Genomic DNA, 20,944 nt, shown 5'->3' on the forward strand with positions numbered 1-20,944 from the left:
CTTTTGACTAGTTTTCCGGGTTTTATTCCTTCAGAAAGTTATACAGACAATTAACATGAGGATGAAATTTTATTTGATTCAACGCGTGTCCGTATGAAAAGGATTTATTTCAAAAATATATGATAGAATATTAAATATAAAAAATAAATCATTTAATACAGTCGTTGTCATTGATTTGTAACGGTTGGCAATGATTAGAGTAAAATAAAAAATTCTCAATTTGGACATCTCTCACTAAAAATTTCAATTAATAATATGTTTGGAAAATAAAAAAAATAAACGAAACTATGAAGAAAATTTACATAAAATAAATAATTGTAAGCTCAGACAAACATAATTATAGAACTTTAACCAAAGAAAAAGTACTATACATAGAGATAATTAAAAATAAAAAATTCTTTTATTGTAAATCACCAGAGAAATAATTTGGATATTTAAAAATATACAAATAAAATATTTTAAATAAATTTGATATTTCAATTAAAAGAAAATCAATGAAATATCAGTCTCCTGATAATTACAGTCTTAAAAATAAACAAATTTTTTTAATTTGTTGAAAATATTATTTAGTGTGAAATTTTGTTTTTTTCTAGTTTTCAAACACATATTTCGAGTTTAATTTTTATTTGATTCAAATTTTTGGATTTTTAATTTTGATATTAATTTTTTTAATAAAAAATAATTCAGTTTTTAATAATAATGTTTTATAACAAATACTTGACCCTCAAGAGTGACAAAAAAACACACCAGCTCCGATAAGTCTCATCAATACTTAAAGTTGATTCCAGCGAAAGTAAGGACCGCATAGAGAGCAATATCCATGATTTTCAGCGAGGAAATGCTGTATTGTTTATTACGGATTAAATTTATTTGTCCCTCTTGCCTAACGATATAAAACAGAGACTAGTTTCGTTTACAAGATTTCGCGAAATATACATATACATAGAAAAAGAGAGAGAAAGAGAGAAGCAATTTGCGCTCAAGAGGTTGCTGCTTGATACTTTCCAGTTAGTAGCAGTAAATTTAACTAGTAGCTAGAAGAAAAGTAGAAGCAGAAGTTGAAAAAGAAAACGAGTTGGAGAATCAAGAGATACAAGCTCGAATCAACTTGTCATTTATTTCAAGAGTCCAATTTATCTCTAAGTGCTTTTTCATATTACTCGACGGAATTTTCCATAAGTCTAACAGTCATTATTTTTTCATCTCAAGACGGAAAAAGTGAATCAGACTTACGAGATTGCGTGGATTAGTTCTTGTCGCTGCTTTTCTTTCACTTTTACGCTTCCTCCCTCGGCAAGAGCTACCTGCAGTTCTCTTTGAAGGACAGCTAGTTTCCTTCTTTCACCTTCCAGCAGTAAAGAAGTAACCTGCAACAGAAAATTTCTTGGTTTTAATTTTGATAAATCAAACTTTTTGCAATTATTGTCAATTAATTTAGTTAATTCTTTTTTTATAATTTCAATCTTTCAATTAATGATCAGTGAAAGTAAAAATCAAAGTTTCTTGAATTCTTATCGCAGTAGATAAAGTAGTGACTATTTTACCGGATAATTACCGTTGTAAGTTAACAACAAACTGTTATGCTGACTAAAACAGCGGCTTACTTTACCATGCAGCAAAAAAGTAACGCTAGAGTTGGAGCAAAAAGTCAATAACGCTTGTATAACTAAGTAAAATAATAATTAAAATACCGAATCTAAATCCGTTATCCAAAGAATAATTATCAAAGCAAACATTGCGCAATTAATTCTGTTAGATAATTTAATTCAATTATCATATTACTCATTACGTAGATTGAGTCGTAATGCAGCATAATACAAAATAGACTATTACGTTATGAATAAAATAATTCACACAAGAATTTCCATAAAAACGGTGCTGCGAATAAACCATAATACGAATGAATGCGTTATTCGAGAAATAAATATGTATTCTATTATTCCAACAATGCCGTATAAATATATAAATATAAACAGTATTCCATAACTCAAGTATTTTACACCGTTTATTGCATTACCCACGATTTATTCGCCTCACTAACTTGAAATAAGGAATCGGTTTAGCAAATATAATAAATATTTACGACAATGAATTATTATGAGTTTCATTTTTATCATTCTTTATATGAATAAAAATAGCAACTGTTCAGTATATCATCCAAATTAAATGAATATTTATACGCTGACAAAACACTACAAGACATGTGTGTCATGTGTGATGTGTTTTAATGATTCTCCGACGAGCGGTCACACTGGTAAATTCACTTTCCTGTTTATGCGATAATTATCTACCCAATGTAGTGATATGTCTACACCGTAATTCACATATGTACGCGTAGGCCCGTAAGTGAATTACAAACATAAAATAAAGTTGCAGATGGATTAATTCGGATGTAATACAACATGGAAAAAAGAAAACTCGAAAAATTACAGTATATAATGCAACGTGGCGCTTCGTGATGAAAACTGGAAAAATTACAGTTTCAGATTGTAATTATTACAGATTTTATAAAAATTACATTGTAGAATGTAATATTTACATTGAAAGCTTTGAATATTAAATTAAAAAATTGAATTTAGAAAAATTTTATTTCAAACTGTAAATTTCCTAGTTTTGATTACAACGGGACCGATTTTACATTTTATACTGTAATTTTTCGAGTTTTCTTTTTTCCGTGAACTAAATAGAATTATTGAAACTTTTAAAATTTCAGACGGGCAAATAACTTTTATTTTGATATAAATAATTCGAATCACACATGATTTTTTCGAAAATATTTTGTCCGTGGAGAATAAGTTACGAATAAGTTTCTAACTCGATTCTCGATGCATAAAACAAACCCTAATGTTTTTTTCAACAGTTCTCAAACTTAATGGTCTAGTGACTTTCGTCTCAAGATCATGATTCATGAAGACGAATAATAATAATCCTAACAATGATCATGCTAATGATAACGATCACAACGATGATCATTATCGTAATAACATTATCGTGAAGATAATTATCTCTAAAACGTACTCGTGCCATAATTAACCACCAAATAAGCACGGTTTCCTCAGCGATTAAACTGTTATTACTGGCCGAGTCGTGTATGGATGCGTAGTCGTATACACTCATCGTGCATATAAGTGTATAATCGAGAATAGAGATGTAAATGTAAATGAATTTAATGATGACCAGCAAAGGGTTAGAGCGTGCATATAAATGTTGTATCAAGTGTAATGGTCTAATCATTACGCTGACTGCTGCAGACATTGATTCTCAATCAGTACGCATAGTAGTCGGTATCGGTATCGCAACTCCAACTGCTACTATGATTATTATCATTATTATTATTATTATCATTATCCATTTGCGAACAGCATGTTGCGAATTCTGTTGAAATTCATTTCGACTGGATCCGGATTGCGATTTCCACTTAAGCGCACCGTTCTATGATGTAAACTACCGAACTGACGCAGTTATTCAATAGCTGGATCAAGGAGTGTGATGTTTTGATGTTTATACCGTGTACCAGATTTATTATTATCTTTGGGTGCCATCCTTCATTGCCAGGATTATTACAGAATGTATAAGTGTGTGTAATAGTTGTAGTAAGTGTAGTTGTTGCTGTTGTGGCTGTTGTTGTTGTTTATGATACGGTAACATCACGCCTACGCTGTGCAATTTGTTTATCTTTGGTCTAATGCTCTTGCGGAACAACTCTTAACATCCAACCTTAGTATGTTTATTATGCTTGCTGTTTAATTATCTTTATTTTATTATTTGCATTAAACTACTTATTACTTATTATGAATTATTCAATGTATTATGTTATCATTATCAACCTTGTTATTTTTTTTTACATGGTTAGAATAATGCAAAATTTAAACAATCACGATACCACAGTCGTATCCCATAAAATTTCATGACTTAATATTTTTAAAAATGAAACCATGTATGAAAAAAAATTAATTAAATTGACTCAACATTTTGGACCAAAAATTTTTCTTTGCTAAATTATTAAAGAGAGACGAACAACAATAATTTAATTGCGCTATTTAAGAACAAAAATGTATCAATTATTTAAAATTACAGTCTTTAAAAATTAAAAAAAAATAATAATTTAATTTTTTATAATTTTATCAGTTTAAAATTTTTTCTCGTCAATCTCATTAATTTTTTCATTTTCATTTATGATTCAATTTTCCAAAAAAAGTAAAGTGTCGTAATAACAACTCAGATTTCCTTGGACAAAATTTAAAGAAAGTAACAGTATAACATCGTTATTTGGAGTTAAATATAAAAAATGTCCATGTAATGTAATACGAAGACACAAGCAATTAATTTCAGCAACCACAAGTAATCAATCTCAGGCTGAGCGTAAAAAATATGACCCAGCTAAAAAAGTATATGACAGCGAAATGAAGAAACCGCATAATCGCAAAACCATACGAGCAGCCATTAGCTAGATCCCAGCAATTACTTTCGAGGAGATTACGTCATAACAGCTCATCTCTTAACCAGAGTCTTAGACGACCTTCTGGAGCCTGAACTTGAAAACTCTATCTCCAGTTCCAGCTAATGATATAAATCTTATCCTATCTCTGGTCATGTGCAGTGTACATATGAAGACGATAAAGCTTGTGTTCACTCATCACGACGAACCATGTACTAACTGGTTACCAATAGCAACACTCTCACTCAATCCGTGGGAACCAGAGTCATGTCTCCAAAAACGATCCGTTAATTTGATCAAGAGTTCTCAGCTCTCTTACCAGAAAATAAACTAAACAATCATCATAATCATCATCATGCCTTTAGTTCTTCTTCATTCACTCTTTTATTCTCAAATGTCATTATCTATAAAGTATTGGAAGTGGTTGCGTGGTTGCGGTCTGATGCCGTCGGTTACCTTGCCCTTTAAAGTTTAAACGCAACTCCGGAGTCTACAAAACTCCCGGACATTGACTCTATCTCACGAACACATTTGCACGTTTACGAAAAATCCCCACACGTTTGAATCTTTTAAAAACGTCTCTCCATTCACATAATCTTAGCTCTTCAACCACTACCGACTACCGACTACTCGACTTGCTCATCTACACGTCATCATTATTATTATTATAGGTATATATATATATATATATATATATATATATATATATATATATATATATATATATGGATTACATCCACTAGTGAAATTACACGAGCAGAATATCGACAAAACACTTAAATAATCTCTCTGCCGTCATGTCGTACATAAAATTACCACATAAAAAGATCGGCATTACTTCTGACTCCTGACTAATACTATCTACACTAGAAATAACCCAAGATTTATTCCAACACGTCAAGTTATTGGTGATAAAAAACCTTATTTCTAATATTTTAACCGTTTCTAAAGAGCTTACACTTCGAGCGATGTAATAGTGATCGATAGTAAAACGTGTACGTTATTTTTATGAAATTTTTAATGCAAAATTATCTATTTTATCGACATTTTTATAATAGTGAAATTGATAGATAATTTTTATTATCCTCCTAACTAACAAGTTATTGCAAGAAAAATTTGAGAAAAAATTTTAGAGATAATTTAATTTTTAATGTAATTTTTTGTAGTAATTCTGAATAATTTATTGAGTTTTTTCCGTAACATTTGTCCATTATATTATTGGTAATTTCTGTCATCGCAGTATCATTTTCAAAATTAATTTCAAAGTACATAAATTATGTAAATTGTGATTAAAAATATCGAAAAATCATGGAGCCAAGTTTTTCAATCATAATTCATCATTTTTGACAGAAGGATAGCTACTGCAGATTGCTAGTTTATATGTCAAGTTACCAAAGAATATTTATTTATTTTATAGATTAATCAATAACTCAATGGAAGATTCAAAAATATTAAACGATAAAAAGGATAAAGTACTTTCAGCAAAACTGAAGACAAGATATTACTAAAAATTCAAAAGAAAAAAAAATAATATCTAGAAACAAAATTTAAAAATATGAATACTATTTTATCACAAGACTGAATTCATAACTTTATAAATCAAAAATTTCAATTTTTATCGCTTGAAAGTATTATAAAATTTTTTATATCTGGTACATTATCTTCACGACTAAAACTAAATTTATTATTATTATTATTATTATTATTATTACTATTATTATTATTATTATTATTATTATTATTATTATTATTATCAGTAATGATAACATCAAAGATAAAGTGTTTGTGTGCTAGCCTTTTAAATGATAGAGAACTTGAAAGTGAGACTGGGGAAAAAATGATAAATAAATTTATGAGCACGAGCTACAATTGATTGTCGATCAGTAAGGCTACTTAAGTTACACTCTCGGGACCACCTTTCACCATTACGTGTTGCAAAACAAGAGCGTACTGGTTACTGGATTTTGCAAGATCGTGCACCTCCAAAGTCACTTTAACGGCGGTGGCACTTGCTCTCTCAGGAACTAAACCGCTTACGCGATTTATTCATCGACCTGTGTGGTTACTGCCTGCATATACGCGCTACACATTTTACACATATATAATATATAAAAAGTGATATATAATACAAAATATATATAATATAAGACACCAACACCACCCACTGAACTGAAAGACAAGTAACTCAAGACGAGATGAAAGGACGGCCGGATTCTCCTACTGACGGGAAGTGTAACGTTTGCGATACAAGTGCAAATCGGCAATCTCTACTCTATGTGTCTTTCTTTTGGTATACACATGGTACATAAATATATATATAGACTTATAATATGCAATATTTAATCTCTCTTTTCATTCTAGAATCGCCTTCCAGCGAAAGTAGAGCGACTTTACATTCCACCGAAGTTGTTTTGCATACTGCCCTGTATTGATATTTTTCCTCGATACGAGTTCAATATGCTTTCAAATTTATTTATAAGTTTATATTTTTATCTATATGGGTTTTGTATGTAATCATTGTGATAATATAGATGAAACAAAGTCTATTTATTGACTATAGACTTAAAAATTTATTCTCTGATAAAACTACTAATTCTATGAAAACAAAAAAAATACTGCAAAATTTTTTAAGTGACAGTGAAATATTACCCAGGAATCTTTTATTATTTTTAATGTGAATAGTAAATTCAATGCATCATTAATCATTATAGACAATTTAAGTAAACAAGTCATTGTAATTACAATAAAAAATATTAATGAAAGTTTGAAATATTGAACAAAAAAATTTCTCAATATTTATTGTTAAAATTCATGAAAAGAAAAAATAATAATGTTAACGTAAAAGAAAAATAAATAATAATAACAACTGTGAATAATTTTTTATTGATGATTTCTATTTGACGAATTTGTTCCACCTATGTCGGCTAAAATAGAGAGTTGCCGGGTTAAATATGTTTGCCCATTCTCTTATTTCCTTACTTATATATTTATTTACTCACTTACGAGCAATTTAAATAACTGTCAACAAAATGACATGTCTTCGCGGTAAATGATTAGTATTAGAATTACTCGGATTAAGAATTTTTTTTATTTGTTTTATTAAGAAACGCGCCATTGACATCATTCGAGTGGTTAACTCTGTAGTCATCGTTATCAAGTTTGTCGATCGCTACAAATAAAACCAGTCGTTACCATTTATGTTTTAATAATAACACCAGTTTGTCCGCGAACCGGCAACCGGTAATCGGTATAGTAACCGGTACTCTATTTAAGTTTGTTTGTTTATGTATTTCTTTGGCTTTGTGGTTCTATTTTGAGCGTGCTGGGTGTTACGTCCAACGTCCTGAGAAGAAGCTAGTGTATTGAATTGGGAAATAATACATTATACTACACTATTATTATTTCGTAATGTTCAGTTGCGGGATTGCTGAAGCTTTTAGTTTCAATTGTAGATCGGTCATCGCGGAATCTAGTCACGGACCTGTAAGTGCGCACGCGTGGGTTTTCACTTTCGTGTTAATAATTATTCACTTTTATTATAATATTATTATTGTTGTTAGTATTAATGTAGTAATGATAAAAATAATGGCAACGCGTGCGAGAATAAAAGATGTTGCTGCAAACTAAGCCCGACATAAAAGCTTGACTTTTCTCTCTACTCTTCATGCACGAATTATTTTTTCTCTGATCGCGTGTCCGACGTAATTGCTCTGTTTCTACTTATGCACGGTCTTTTAATACATAACCTATTCATAGCTAAATATCAAGTGACTGATGTACTATTCCAACTCTATAAATACAAAATATATATGTCTCTAACATAAATTTACGGAGAAAGTTATTTTTTGCTAAATATACTCGCTGTGTAATTAACAATTAACAGACGCTTATTGCGGACTGAAAACTTTGAGCAGCCGCTAAAATTCCAAACCTACGCCCGAGAGAGTCAAAGGAATCTTTTTTAAAATTTTTTAAATTTTTTATTCGATACAAATGTCAAACTTTCTTCCATTAAATTTCTACGCAAAAAAATTGTCTCTTTACAGTTATTAAAGTATTGGTTATCATTCATTAGTTAATGTATTTATTTGTTGGCAGGTTATTAATTAAAAAATAAAGCCGGCACTGTAAAAATATTTATTCGTGTGAATTAATTAAAAAAGTTACTGAGAGAAAAAATATTTTTTTTTCCGATGAATAAAAATGTTTTAAATATTTTATTTATGATTGAAATTTTTGGCATTTCAGACAAATTAAATTTCCTTTAAAAAATTTTTTCTGTTCAATTTTTTGATAAAATATTTAATATAGAAAAAAAGTTTGCAAATCATTTTTCCATCAATCATTGAAAAAAATTATGTTATTATTATTTCAATATTATTACTCGCATCTGTCACAGTGACAAGTTTATTATTAATGAAAATAATAACGACAGTCGAGGTAATGATGATGATAATGATGATTAAGATGAATATAAATACGAAAAAATGACTGTCGAAAAGAAAGGGATATTAATATGATAAATAATCCCCCTTTTTCGCGTAGAGCTGAATAAGTAAGTAAGTAAGTAAGTAAGCAAGTAAGAGTAGCAAAATATAATACTGGAACCTACTTTCTTCGATTAATTCGATTTCAGAGGAGATGGTAGAGTCAGTACCAAGTGGATTTCTCATTCTAGGTCATAAGTCTCGAACGAGTGAAGAGTAAAGAGTATAAGAATACTCTTTGCTGTAAGTATAAGTACTTATATACTATACAGCTAATAGTGAGACTACACAGCTGAGGAGTTAAGTTGGCTTGACTCGGTGTAAGTATTATACGGAGTGTAAAGATACACTGGCCCACTAACGACGACACTAGATACATGTATGTATGTATATGTATAAGCAGACGAGACCAGGTGCATATTATATCTACAGAGTGACCGTTGGCCTCTCATATAACCCGAGACCACTTCACCGGCCGTTCTTGCATGAATGAATAACCGCTAAGGTTATATCCCATTCAGACAGGTGCTATATATACGCTAACTGATGTATAAACTGATCTACTACTTGTAATATTTTGCTACTTCCTCGGATTTTATTTAACTACTCGGATATTTTCATATTAATGCAGATGAAATCTCTTCAACCTAAACTGGCGTTTATTATTAAGTTACGGAAATGCCGAGGTAATTTCTAAGGCTTTCTCTCATTGTGAGACTGCTAAATGGTATTTGATTCACGAGCCTTTGATCCACCGTACGGTATGTTTTCATAGGTTCACGATATGAAGTTTATTTTAGAAACTATGGCGATAATTTGTAGCCATTGTGAATCAAGTTGAACTTGATAAGAAATATTTGTCAAATTAATTTATAAATTTTTTAAATTTATATATTAAAGAGTAATAAAAAATTTGATAATTATATTTTTTTTAATGATCTTTAAATTTTATCAGAGAATGTCAAAATTAAATTGTAATTGTAGGGTCATCACCGAAAATATCGAAGAAGTTTAAAATTTTTCGTGAAATTTAACCTTTTTATACGATTTTTTTCATTTTAACAGTTTGATGAACTTCGTTATCGGTTATTATCAATAATATTGAAGAGCATTGATTGATGCTACCCAGGCGAGACGGCTGTCAGGTTCAATAACTCCCACGAACTAAAAAAATTAAACTTTTATTCGAAACGTAGGTATTAAATGAGAATGTGCATTGTGTTAAAAGTTAAAAATGTGTGGTGAAATGACGATGAACGGGCTGTCTGAATAGTAACGTTGCTCGTGGATGGAGATCGGAGCAGAGATTGAGGAGAGACACGTGGGCGTTTTTCTGGCCGAACCCTGGGGCTCAATATCCTAGGTTATGGGAGTACCACAAACTGTATAAATATATAAATATATGGACGGCAAAACGGCAAATGTACAATAAACACATCGATAAGAAACTGAAGAAACGGCCGCTCACCTCAAGCTGGACGCCAAAGAGATCTCTCGACCTCCCTGGTCTCTGCAGCTCTTGCATCTGGTTCTCCCGTTCTACCAGACCCATCTTGTGGTATCTGAAAACATTTATTTTAAATCATTAATCATTAATATAACATTTGAAATGTTAATAATTTATGTAATCAAGGAAATAAGATAAATTTATGCAATGATTTTTTTTTAGCTAAATTTAGTATCATCATAAATGTCTTCGACTGAATTTGTGTCTTTTCACAATCTTATATATTTTTTGGTTAGTCAATTTTTTATGGTAATTTTTTTTAGAGGAGTTTTGAATGGTTTTATAAATTTCATTGCATTTTTTTATAAAATTCTTAGTAATTAATCCTAAAATAGAATAATTGATGTTACAGTTTATTTAAAAAGCACCGAAACTATGTGTATTGTGATTAAAAATATAAAAAAATCATTCAACCAGTTCTTTTATCCATAATTCGTAATTCTCGGCAACCGCATAGTGACTGAAGATTGCTATAGTTATAATAAATAACTAAACAGTGACATGCAACGTACAAAAGTACTCTATTTAAACAAAACAAAATCTGTTTCTCGTCGGATGTGCCTCGTCGTAACGTATAACGGTGAGCCGCGGAATACCGTGCACCGACAATATTTAACTTAATGTCTGCAAGAGTATTTAACCAAGTCGAGGTTATGCACATGCATTGTCTGAAGATCGTGTGTACTCATTGTTGTCCTAGGGCATCTCCTTTCGCTGGCTGGGTCCTCTATTCTCTGTGTAGTGCTGCGGATCCTACTGTTGTAACCTTGTTGGGTTTCCCACCAAAGCTATTTAACTACTGAGACGCTCGCTTCTTAACCTGAGATCTAAGATCTCCTCTATTGTCTAGTAAGGTCAATTAATTTTATTTAATTAATTAATTATGGATATTATCTAACGTCTTTTATTATTATGTGGCGCTAAAAAGTAAAAATCACTATCGAAAGTGCTAATTTGAATATTTTCTAAAAGATATTTTGTGTTACAATTAAAAAAATATTTCTTTAATAAGCAAAAAATTAAATTTTTTTATAAAAAATCAATTGAAATATTTTTTTTTAAGAAATTAATTTCGAAAAAATCATTTTTCCCCAATTTTAAAATTGAATTCATAAAAAAACATTTCAAACTAAATTTTTTAATTTTATTTTCAAAGCGATGTTATTGCTACACTGAAAAAAAATTATCTTGATTCTTAAAAAAAATTTTTCAGCCAAGATAATCATTTTAAAGAGCTTCATCTTATGATTTAAGTAGAAAAAATTTTTAACTAAAAAATTTTTCTTGATTTAAATAAATTTTAATTTACTGAAGTACATATAATAAAATTAAATTGAATGAAAAATATTAAAAATTTTTATTTAGCCTAAAACAGATTAAATTTTCTGACCCGGGAATTTTTTTATCTTGATTAGAGAAAATAGAATTCTTTAAAATAATTTTCTTAACTCAAGAATTTATTCTTGAATCAAGTTAATTATAAAATCCATCAAGAAAGCGAATAAACGAAGTAAGTGAAAATGATCAACTAATTATTTCTAATGAATCGTTGGAATTACGACATCTCAGTGCACCATAAGACCAGAGTAGAATAACTAGGAATAGTATACAGGTAAGACGCAGGGAGTTTTTGTCCTCATCAGACTTTGATAAACAACCCCGCGGTGTCAATGTCGTCTTCTTCTTCTCGTCCTCATCCTCATCCTTATACATATACCTATAAGACCTTATACTTTATATGCTCCTCGGAGACTTGACAAACGAGATCCTGGAAGCCACCAACAAGCTAGATGAGCTTGTATGAATTTATTTCCGTCTTCAATTTAAAATATATTTATATATATGTATATGAGCATAAAGAAGAAGAAATAAACTCTCAACATCTCGATCCGTATTCTCGAATCACGAGCAAGACATTAATCTACAAGAGTAATTGCCCGTTTCCCTTCCCACGTTAGTCATTCGGCCGACAATAATTTGCATTCGGAAGTCGATACTGCGGTGTTGTGCCAGTGCCTACTCGGTACCCGGGGCCACTCGCCAACTATTCACTGTTTACCTTTATTTAAACAACTGTCTGCACTGGCTTCACTCTTTCTTCATTGCCAATGATTTATGGTTTACCCTAAACTGCAAGAAAATTCGCGCTCACGATACTCATTATGTTTTTTCACAACCTCTTATTCATCAATCGATTATGTCATTTTTTTTCATGGATATTGATTTTGTAAATTTGTGGGAATATCCGATTTTATTCGTACACAGAAAAAAGTAAGAATTGAGACAGAAAAAATAATTAACTTGATTTAAGGATTTATTTCTTGAATCAGATTAATTTTTTTCTCAATCTATATATCTACCAGCAGTCCGCCCCGGCTTCGCACGGGTAATTAAAAAAAATTTCAACATTAATTATGATGTAATATAGCCTATGTCACCCGGGGATAGTGTAGTTTCCCAACAGTGAAAGAATTTTTCAAATCAGTTCAGTAGTTTCGGAGCCTATTCGATGCAAACAAACAAACAAATAAACAATCAAATCTTTCCTCTTTATAATATTAGTATGGATATAAATAATAACTCTGGTGGAAAAAAATTAAATTTTCTAGCTTCAATAAAAATTTTTATTTGAGCCAATACTATTTTAATTTTCTTAAATTAAATAAAATTTGTTCTCAAAGAGAAACATTAAAAACATTCTCAAATTTTTGTGATAAAAATCATCAGATTTTAATTATATAAAGTCTATAATTAAAGAATATGTTTTTATAAAAAAAGATACTCAGTAAAAAAATTAATAGTCTCCAGTGTATTGTAAATTATTAGTGTCACGCATAAAATTTAAAATCAACCGTTTAAATCTTGTAATTAATCGGTATTTTATTTTAAAGCTTGCTACTGAATAAATAAAAATCCTAATACCTCAATATTCTAATTTTTGCTGTGAAAAATGTCAAAATATTAAACTAGTAATAAATCATGCCAGCAAATTTTTTCGCCAATCTCATTCCCATCATCCTGACTATCTCATCAAACTCCACTAGTCTCTTATTAATATTAATAACAAAATACTTGATTATTTAAAAATAAATATAAACAGCCAGATTAAAAATAGCGTAAGATAATAAGAAGGAGAAGAGGAAGAAAGCTAACGAATTAAAATCTTCGGGGGCGAGTATAGCTTGGTAACGGGACCGAGATACAGATCATTAACGCGCTACCAAGATCCACCATCCACCATACAATATAACATACGTTACCACATTAAACTCTTACAGTATTATATACTCTTGGTCTATTACTTATACTCGAGAGTAAGAGCTACCTACGCGTTACGTCTGCTCGTGATCTCGCGTGTGAGGCTCACTCTCCTCGTGGATCTTCTGTTCTACGTACTGAGCACCTCGGCATGCCTCTGAACCACTAATGTTAAAATTAACGTTAATGCAAACCCGAGCGAGCTACGATCGCAATTGGATAGCGCGGTTAATCCGTGATTCCACCTAGTGAAGCTCCGACGATCGCGAACGACCGCCGCGGATATAATATCTATCCTATCCACCTAAGGAGAGTAGAGAGGTTCTTTAGACTCATCAGCAGTTTCTAATCTTAGCATTTATCATTGTAAATTTATATAAAATAATAATAATAAATAATGATAAGATGATTACGGACTTACAAGTCATCTTCATTATTGTAAACTTGCAATTGTAGAAACCCTCACTTTCACATTTTTTTTTTAACATTTACTTTTAAATTATAAACGCTTTCCTGATATATCTGCACAAGTCGGCGCAAAATGATCTATTACAATTATCATTATCATTATTAATGTTTTGCTAGTTTTTATTTTACTATTAAATGCTTGTCGGTTTGTTGTACATTTGTGTAAATTTATGAATAGCTTTGTTCGCAACAGTTCTACAGTAACTAACTAAGCAATAAGGCGTATATCGTATAATATTATTGGACATATTGTATCGATAACTTCTTAATGGTTATTTCATTTTGGTTGTCGAGGATAACTACCGATAAAGAGACCCACTTCAAGGACTCTGATTGTGCCCGGTTAATTCTGAGCAGCTTCTACTCAGGAAAAGTTTACGAGTCACTATTAAAATTACTATTACTATTATGTACAGTCTACATAATATAATACTAATACAAGTTATGTGTATTACATTGAGTAATTGGTTTATTATGCTGAAATTTCAGTACCGGTTTCTATGTAATTATTATTTTAATAAATTTTAATCGTTGATTATTTTTCATGCCTACTTCTCGATAGTTAGGCGTTTATTAATCGGAATAATGTTTCTTGATTTTGTTCCGTGTTTTAAGTAGGCGAATATTTTTAAATTATCACGACTTAATTTCAAGTTTTTTAAGCTCTGTAAATTTGATTTTTACTCCAATTTTTTTAAACAATTCATTCCTAAGCAAATAGAAATTTTACTTTTAAATAAAAAAAAAAAATAGATAATATTAATTGTAGCTTTATTATACAGAAATTAATTAATTTCTTTTAGATTAAACTCGCTCTTATCTAATCAACCGATTTATCAAATTAATAAATGAAAAAATAATTTTTTACACACGATAGCAATTATATTTTCAGAGTATAATTTTTTTTTAGAGTAATAAGAATCGATTCAAAGATTTTTATCAGAGATGCCGATAAAACTCTTCGTACTTAAATTTTTTTATTGAATTAAAATGAATTTAATAAGCCTGGGATAAAGTTGAGTGTTAGATAATTTAAAAATAATTTCATAATCCTCGAGCCTCGATTCTTCGGTGTTTAAAATAATTAACTGTTGAATTAAAGAATTATCCAATTATTAAATTATTTAATTAACAAGCGAAAGAAGGAGGTAAAAAATAATTAAAGTAATAAGTTTATTTAGAAATGTTATTTATAGCTCTAGTTCTAACTCTAGAGTCTTGACAATAATAATACAACTATAATAATATATCAGCAAAAAAAATCTAGTGTCATTATATTTCATATTACAGGAGCAGGCGCCTGCGTGTGTCGCAGCACGATATAGCAACGTCTACTCATATCAGCACAGCCACTCTCTTACACTTCTAGATCTAACTCCGTACATATTTGGTTCTCATATCACCCCTGCACACGGTTTTCTATTCCTTTACACATCACACCTATTTTCAATACCATACGAGCCTGAGGATGAGGACGAGGACGAGAATGGGGATGGAGATCGGGAGTGTAACGAGCTTTGCAAATCAACCACTTTAGTACTTTGAGTTGAGTATTAGTTCTAAGATCTTAACATATATGCACACGACGATCAACCCCTTTGACTTGTCGCGTTCCATGAATTCGCTTGCTTGCATTTACTTTATTATTCACCTTCATGCCCATATATAAACATATAACATACACCTAGCGTTCGTTCATTAATATACCTATACATTTGTTCAAACTATAGACTTCAGTACAATTAACTGCACGATACGGGAAAATATAAAGCCAAGTAATCACTCGGACTGACGGTATACGGCATTAATTAGTATTAAAATCTTAACGTTGAAACAATTTATATCACGATTTAATCGGTTCTATAAATTTAATATATTATTCTTTATCGTTCGTAATAAGAAAAATTATAATGGACAATATTTTATTTTTTTATTCTTTAAGGGGTTATACGCAGTTGCAAAGCTAAAAAAACAACATTTTGATTTTTGACAAAATGGCGTCTATTTGTAAAAAATTTTTCGTTTTTGTTGAAAAACAATTTTCCAAATTGTTAAAAAAAAAATAGTAATATTTTCTTTGAATCTTATTCCTTCGTCCAATACCTGCATTAATCTATCCTGTAAAAGAATTCACCATATTTTTTGATTTCAAATAATCCAAACCACCGAAATGGAGATCACCGCCAAGCGCCTTTTTTTTAGAGGTCGTTCAGAACATCTTCTACAGGAGCGGTGCACATTTATATTTTTACATGATTGACGCGCTATTGTATTCTTGAAAGTAGGCTCTATTTAAATAACCATCACTTGTAATTGATAATTAAAAACTGTGTCTAGAAAAAATTCATAAAAAAATGTTATTTTTTTAGCTTTGCAACTGCGTATAACCCCTTAAAGATAATAAAAAATTGACTTTGAGCAAAAACTTAACAATAAAGTGACAAATTAGTGTCAATCTTGACATGGTTCCGCATTAGTCGGTAAGCGAAACAATTCGCTCCACTTGATCAACGTCTGGGTCAAGTTATATGGTTTAAGAGTTGATCTCACAACCTACTTATATCGATACGGAGACATAGACGACGATGCTATTTATTTAATCGATGTGGCTGAAACCTTTAATTCATTTAATTAGTTTAATCATCTAATTTCCTGGCGATTAAATAAAGTTTTGTTGAAAAAAGTTTCAGTTATAAACTGAATGGAAGTTATTATTAATTTACAAATTTAATAAATCCGAGGTTTTAATTATAATATTAAAATCAATCCTTGGTACAATCTGGTACCGCAAACCATATTCTTAATCCGTCCATTTTCCATCGCCGATTAAAATTCGATATATATATATATATATATATATATATATATATATATATATATATATTTAATGAACCGTATATATATTGATGAATAATCATAATGTATAGTAAATGTGTACTGTCATTTATAATTGATTTAATTAACTAAAACAAATAAAATAATGTATTGTGATGTAACAAATATTAGCTTGTATTGCATCATTCATAATTAATTTAGTTATGTCATTATCTTACATTGAAAATTGGAAATGATAATCGAGAAATTTTTATACTATACGGTATAATTATTATTAATTCATAATTCATACATTATGTTATTTCATATTGCATTAAAAATTAAATATTGTTAATTACAATAGTGAATTATAAATAAATTTATTAGAAATTAAATAAGATAATCTTTGAATTAAATGTTTAGTATGAGCTTATTACTTTTAATTTTATAAAAATATAAAATAATATCATTTAGTGTCTTATCTCTCGCGCTAACAAGACTAAAATAACTCTCAGATGTAATTTATATTGAGAAAAAAAAATTGATGACCTAACATAACATAATATATCATAAGATTATACACAAAATCTCAATATTTTCCCGCTCCTTTCGATAATAATATAATTTAAAATATTTTATTATAAAAAGAAAGGCTGGCATGAGATCAGTTTACACGAGGGTTAAAAGAGTCGTGGGTGGCTCATTTCAGCTGCGCAACTCGCGGCTCGAGAATCGATCAGAGTCTACCGGTGATCGCTCGAAATCTCGCGTGTTCAACCGTTTGCGTGGGCGTTTATCCACACACTCACACCAGTTCATCCATATCCATACACATGTATGTACATACATAGGCATAGACATAGACAGTCATATAGATATAGATATAGATATAGATGCATGGAAGGCAGATTGTCAGCGTCAACGTCGCCGTCGGATGGGCCTGTACGGTAGGCGGCAGACATCGGGTGTGTAGCTCTACATCACGAAGGGTATACATACATGCATGCATAAATCCATCAATGTATAAGTGTATAAGTACATCGAATACTGACACAGACACTCGTATATAAAATCATTGGTAGTAGTTTGGTAGGAAGGAAGTTTTCTATCGATCGCAGCAGTGTTTTGAGGTCAGGGCGCTGCGCCAGCACTGCGGGGACCGGTGGTAGCTAATCCTACGGACCGGAAACCGGCAACCGGCCTATACCTATACTAGTGGTGTTGACGGCACCCTTACAAGCAAACTTAAACTATATTTTCCAAATAATCCTACTGCGGAATGAAATAGAATTCCTAAGACGCATATTCTCATCCGTTTTCTTCTTCTTCTTCTTCTTCCTTCTTCTTGCAGGGCACGATAATGATAATGATAAAGTATACCAGGATGTATGTTGACAACTCTGGAGAAGAGCGATTATTTAGACGGTTAAATCTCTTCCGCAATGCAGTCGCGGGTTAAACCGCGAATGAAAATATTTTTGATTATAATGACAGAGTAGAAAAGAAATAAAAAGTTGGCGGAAGCTCATAAAAATCCAACCGGAATCAAGGTCTTTGTTGCTCTGATACAATCGAGCTCGATATTTTTATCGGATTTTCTCTACAGAGTTGAGCTGGTGTTGCTTTGTATCCTTTTATTTTTTGTTATTGTTGTTGTTATTGTTCTTTTGATTATTTTTCTCGGTGGAGAGCGCGAAGCAGGTGGGCGTCATACCTCGCGGCTGTTACGGCTGCACGCGGTGGCCTGTACCGCAAAACCTCAAGCTTAAAGTGACAGGTTGAATTATTGTATCGAGCGAAAAAAGTAAGTGTATGAATAAAAATAATAGACTTCTGTCAATATGTTTGTTAATATCTGTCCGGAGAGTGACAGAAATTTTGACGAAGGATTGTTGTAATCGTACAAAATCAAATTTTTATTTTTTATTTTTGTTTTTGAATAAATCTATTAGTATCGATATGATTTGTTTTATAAAAAACGAGATTACAATCATCAGTCTTTTATAGATGACTTAACCCGGCCGAGATTCGAATCCGGATCTTCCGAAAAGAGAGTTCAATCCAATATTGATGGGGCGCATAACCTTTCGATAAAGACTGTTTGACTTGTGATTATATTTTGATACTTAGAGAAAATTATTTTTAATTTTAACGTTATTTTATTTCAACTATTAAGAGTATAAAAGCATTTTTTTTTTCTATTTTACAAGATGAAAAAAAAAAAATAAAATAATAATTTTTAATAATATTTAATAAAAAATAAAATATTTAAAAAATCGATTTCACCCTTAATCCATACCATGGATTTTTTTTATAAATCTACTTTAAAAATAATACAAACTGTTTAGTCATTTTCAGCTGCTGTAGCTTGCAATACTGTTTAATAAATTCAATTTTAAAAAATTACTTAAGAAATTAATTACTTTTCCTGATTGTAATTCTTGTCGTACATTAGTAATGCAATAAATAATAAAATTCTCCCTGTGTACCAGGAAGTAGTTATAGACGACAAGGGTGATGGGCGATGGGTAGAAAGGTTAGAGCTTTGTCAGCAGTAATGTTTTTTTTTTTTTTTTTTTTTTTTTTTTTTTTAATGTTTAAGTACGGCTAATGGATTTTTTAAGTACATGGGTTGAAATAAAAAATAGGTTCAATACCGTGATAATTTAAAGTCCAAGCGGTATAGACACAGGCTAGCTAGGAGTCTATAAATAAACTATTTTCGTTGTAGGCCGTTAATACTTAATGATTAATGATTGACGTAGTGTTTGCATTAGGTTTCAGCGCTATCATCAGTTGGAGACAGCAATAGTGACAAACATAACAAAACAGGTAGTATATTAAAATAATATATATAATATAATGCCCGCGCCAGGTTGTAACACGTGGTGGGTAGTGTAAAATAAAAAGCCACGTAGCCGCAATTATTGTTCGTGCAGTAGCAGATATAACAGTGCTGCTAACGTAAAACATAAAAGCAAAAAGTAAACTCCTTTTCTGCGAACACACAAGTGCTATCGGTGATGGCAAATATGTGATAACGCTGTTTCTAGGAACAACACACAACACCAGCGTAGATGTAGCTCTGTTTTTTAACCGAGCAAATAACAGAAAGTCTTGCATACTTTAATAGAAAAATAAAGAGCCTTGAAACACGAACCTTCATTTGTCGATACAATTATTCTTATTATAATATCTTTGCATTTACATTGTTAACAGTAATAACTGATGGCTGTTCGTTGATGCCTGCTGACTGCTGACTTCACTTCTCTGACTACTGACGTGTACGTGTCCCTCTTTTTTAACAATAAATTTTTATCTCTAATCGATATTTTTCCTGGTATTCTTTTTTTGCAACCATTTTTCTTCAAACTTGTTATTTAGTTTATTTATTTATTTATTATATGTATACCGCTTTTAAATTTTACCTTATTTTTTTTTTTTTTTTTTCAAGGGTTGTACTTTTATGTGGCTGATGAAGAAAGAAAAAGAGAACATTGCGTTCTTGAATAGCATAATTAATTAATGCAATGTAAACACATCATTAAATTGGTGTGAAAAATGTAAAAATTCTCTAGTATTATAAATTTATAAACTTTCAAATAATTTAAATTTAAAAGTTTTATAAATGATGAAAAAACTTTTGTACTTAAAAATTTTGTTTAAAAAATAAACTATTGATTTATTTACGACAAAAAAAAATTTTATTTTCATATTTTAAAATTATCTTTTATTACACCCACGTCCATAAAAAAAGGTTTTCTCTTAAAAAAATAAACGAGCAATAAAACCGTCGACTAGCATGTATTAAAATCCGCAAAGGACAAAGTCATAAGATCATAACTCGTATAGATTTAACACGATAATACTCGAGTTTGAGAAATTATACTCCGTAAGCTAGGGGAGTTTTTTAAAACCAGGGGGTGAAATAATTTTACAATACACATTTGTGTGTACATATATGAGTATAAT

The 20,944-nt window shown here is 30.4% G+C and overlaps 1 protein-coding gene across 1 annotated transcript in view; it reads right to left on the reverse strand.

Moving 5' to 3' along the window:
• LOC123275208 overlaps positions 1 to 20,944 on the reverse strand; it is a 42,129-nt gene that overhangs the window by 2,059 nt on the left and 19,126 nt on the right. The window contains exons 2-3 of the mRNA XM_044743176.1: positions 10,394 to 10,487; positions 1,234 to 1,367 (exon numbers count right to left, since the gene is read on the reverse strand). Of these exons, the coding sequence (XP_044599111.1) occupies positions 1,234 to 1,367; positions 10,394 to 10,477 (218 nt within the window). The 5' untranslated portion in view covers positions 10,478 to 10,487. The remainder of the gene's footprint in view (positions 1 to 1,233; positions 1,368 to 10,393; positions 10,488 to 20,944) is intronic.

The sequence above is a fragment of the Cotesia glomerata genome, linkage group LG1, assembly GCF_020080835.1.
Source record: "Cotesia glomerata isolate CgM1 linkage group LG1, MPM_Cglom_v2.3, whole genome shotgun sequence".
NCBI classification, from domain to species: Eukaryota; Metazoa; Arthropoda; class Insecta; order Hymenoptera; family Braconidae; genus Cotesia; species Cotesia glomerata.